Genomic DNA, 1,567 nt, shown 5'->3' with positions numbered 1-1,567 from the left:
ATCCCCGCATACTCCTTTTTTTAAACATTCTCGTCGAGTCGAGATCTGGGTTTGCTATGTGTATTGCGCTGAGAAAAAGGAGACAGTGGAGATCTTCGGGGGTTTGCTGATCCCTGGTGGGCTCCCTCCCTACTGTAGCATCCCCCAACTGCCGAGGTCGCACTGCCGGGCAAGGGAAAGACAGTGGTCTCGCCGCCACAACGGCACTTGACACGTCACGTGGACCAATGCTGCCGATCGCTGTGGCTGTGCATTGCCATTGATATCATGTCTCTCTGCCTTGCATGGCTTCCCAGACAAGTGTCATTGGACGTTGGACGTAATTGAGATTCGCCAGGGAAGAGTCTCGCTTCCAGGACTGATCCTCTTGCTATGGTTTAATCTAGTCAAGATGATTACCGAATTTCATGTTCTTGTCTTTTAATCATGTTCACTGCTTCTAATCCTTCACTCTGGAGATGAACCAGATGAACCAACGGTAGGGTAAGGGGCTTATTTCAAGTTGCTGATTGAATGTTGACTATGCAACGCAATCCAGATGATATGTAGTGGCCGTCTGCCCCTTACTGCCCACTCTTTCATATCTTGGCTTCTCTCTTCGATGCTCGCAACCATGTCTGCGTCAAGAAATTCGTATCTAGGAGCTTGACTCAACCACATCGCCCGTTCCAAACCCATAGTCCTCCTCCAGTATGTTCCCCGCAACCTCAACTGGCTTCGAATCCTGCAGCACGAACAGGACACGCGCCCAATCGGTTTTGCTGGCGTTTCGCCAAAGGTGCTTCGTCCCACGCTGGATGCCGACATCGCCTCGCTGCAACGTTCTCACTTCGCCGCTGTCCAGTTCCAGCTCCACGGCCCCTTCGATGACCACCGCATAGTCGAGCGACCTGGTGCGGTGGAGAGGGCTTGTGCTCGATGGCTTCAAGTCGATCATGCTCAGCACCGTGCCACATGGGATAGTGAACCCTGGCCCATTGACCAAGTAGCTCTCGTAAGTTGCCAGGTCTTTGCTTAGGTCGGCTGGGAACTCATTCGTGGCATATTCGAGGTACATGGTGTCTCCAGTGGGGATGACTTGTGCAGGGACGGTCTCCGGGATGTGCTTGTTGAAAATTGCAAGGCCCTCAGCATTGTGATCAGTTATGAATCGATTAGTCTGTCGCAGACTATCGATGGGATGCTGTTCCGCCATGATGTTAATAATTACCTTTGTTCGATATCTGGGTGATAACTTTTCACGCACGCACTGAACCGGAGAATATCTGAGCCGGAGGTAATATTCAAGTGACAATTCATTGTCTTTTATGTACCTTGCTCTAGACTTTCAGGCTATTCCTCGTCTTGGATACAAGAGTACAAGCCGAGCTATCTTCAAGCAGTCAAAATCTCTATACCAAAGAGACTGAAGCTAGGTCGTAGAGAATCGTGAAAGCAAAGTCACTAAACTTCAGGTCGATCATAGCAGCGGGCGGTGGTAGACCCGAGCTGATCAAGCGTTTGTGCTGTAATGCTACCCGAATCTTGCCCTCGCAGAACTGTAGGCAACCCGCCGCCTTAGCAGGGG

At 50.9% G+C, this 1,567-nt stretch overlaps 1 protein-coding gene across 1 annotated transcript; it reads right to left on the bottom strand.

Annotated features, from left to right (window-relative positions):
* Nucleotides 1-637: 637 nt before the first annotated feature.
* Nucleotides 638-1,195, bottom strand: UCRPA7_8181 (putative cupin domain containing protein; the record flags this gene model as incomplete). Its single annotated transcript, XM_007920700.1, has 1 exon — nt 638-1,195. One exon carries the CDS (start codon nt 1,193-1,195, stop codon nt 638-640), a length of 558 nt encoding a protein of 185 aa, XP_007918891.1.
* Between the last annotated feature and the right edge of the window lie 372 nt (nt 1,196-1,567).

The sequence above is a fragment of the Phaeoacremonium minimum genome, assembly GCF_000392275.1.
Source record: "Phaeoacremonium minimum UCRPA7 unplaced genomic scaffold PA7_03_scaffold_582, whole genome shotgun sequence".
NCBI classification, from domain to species: domain Eukaryota; kingdom Fungi; phylum Ascomycota; class Sordariomycetes; order Togniniales; family Togniniaceae; genus Phaeoacremonium; species Phaeoacremonium minimum.
The sequence above is the reverse complement of the archived record's forward strand: the minus strand, read 5'-3'. Positions and strand labels throughout refer to the sequence as shown.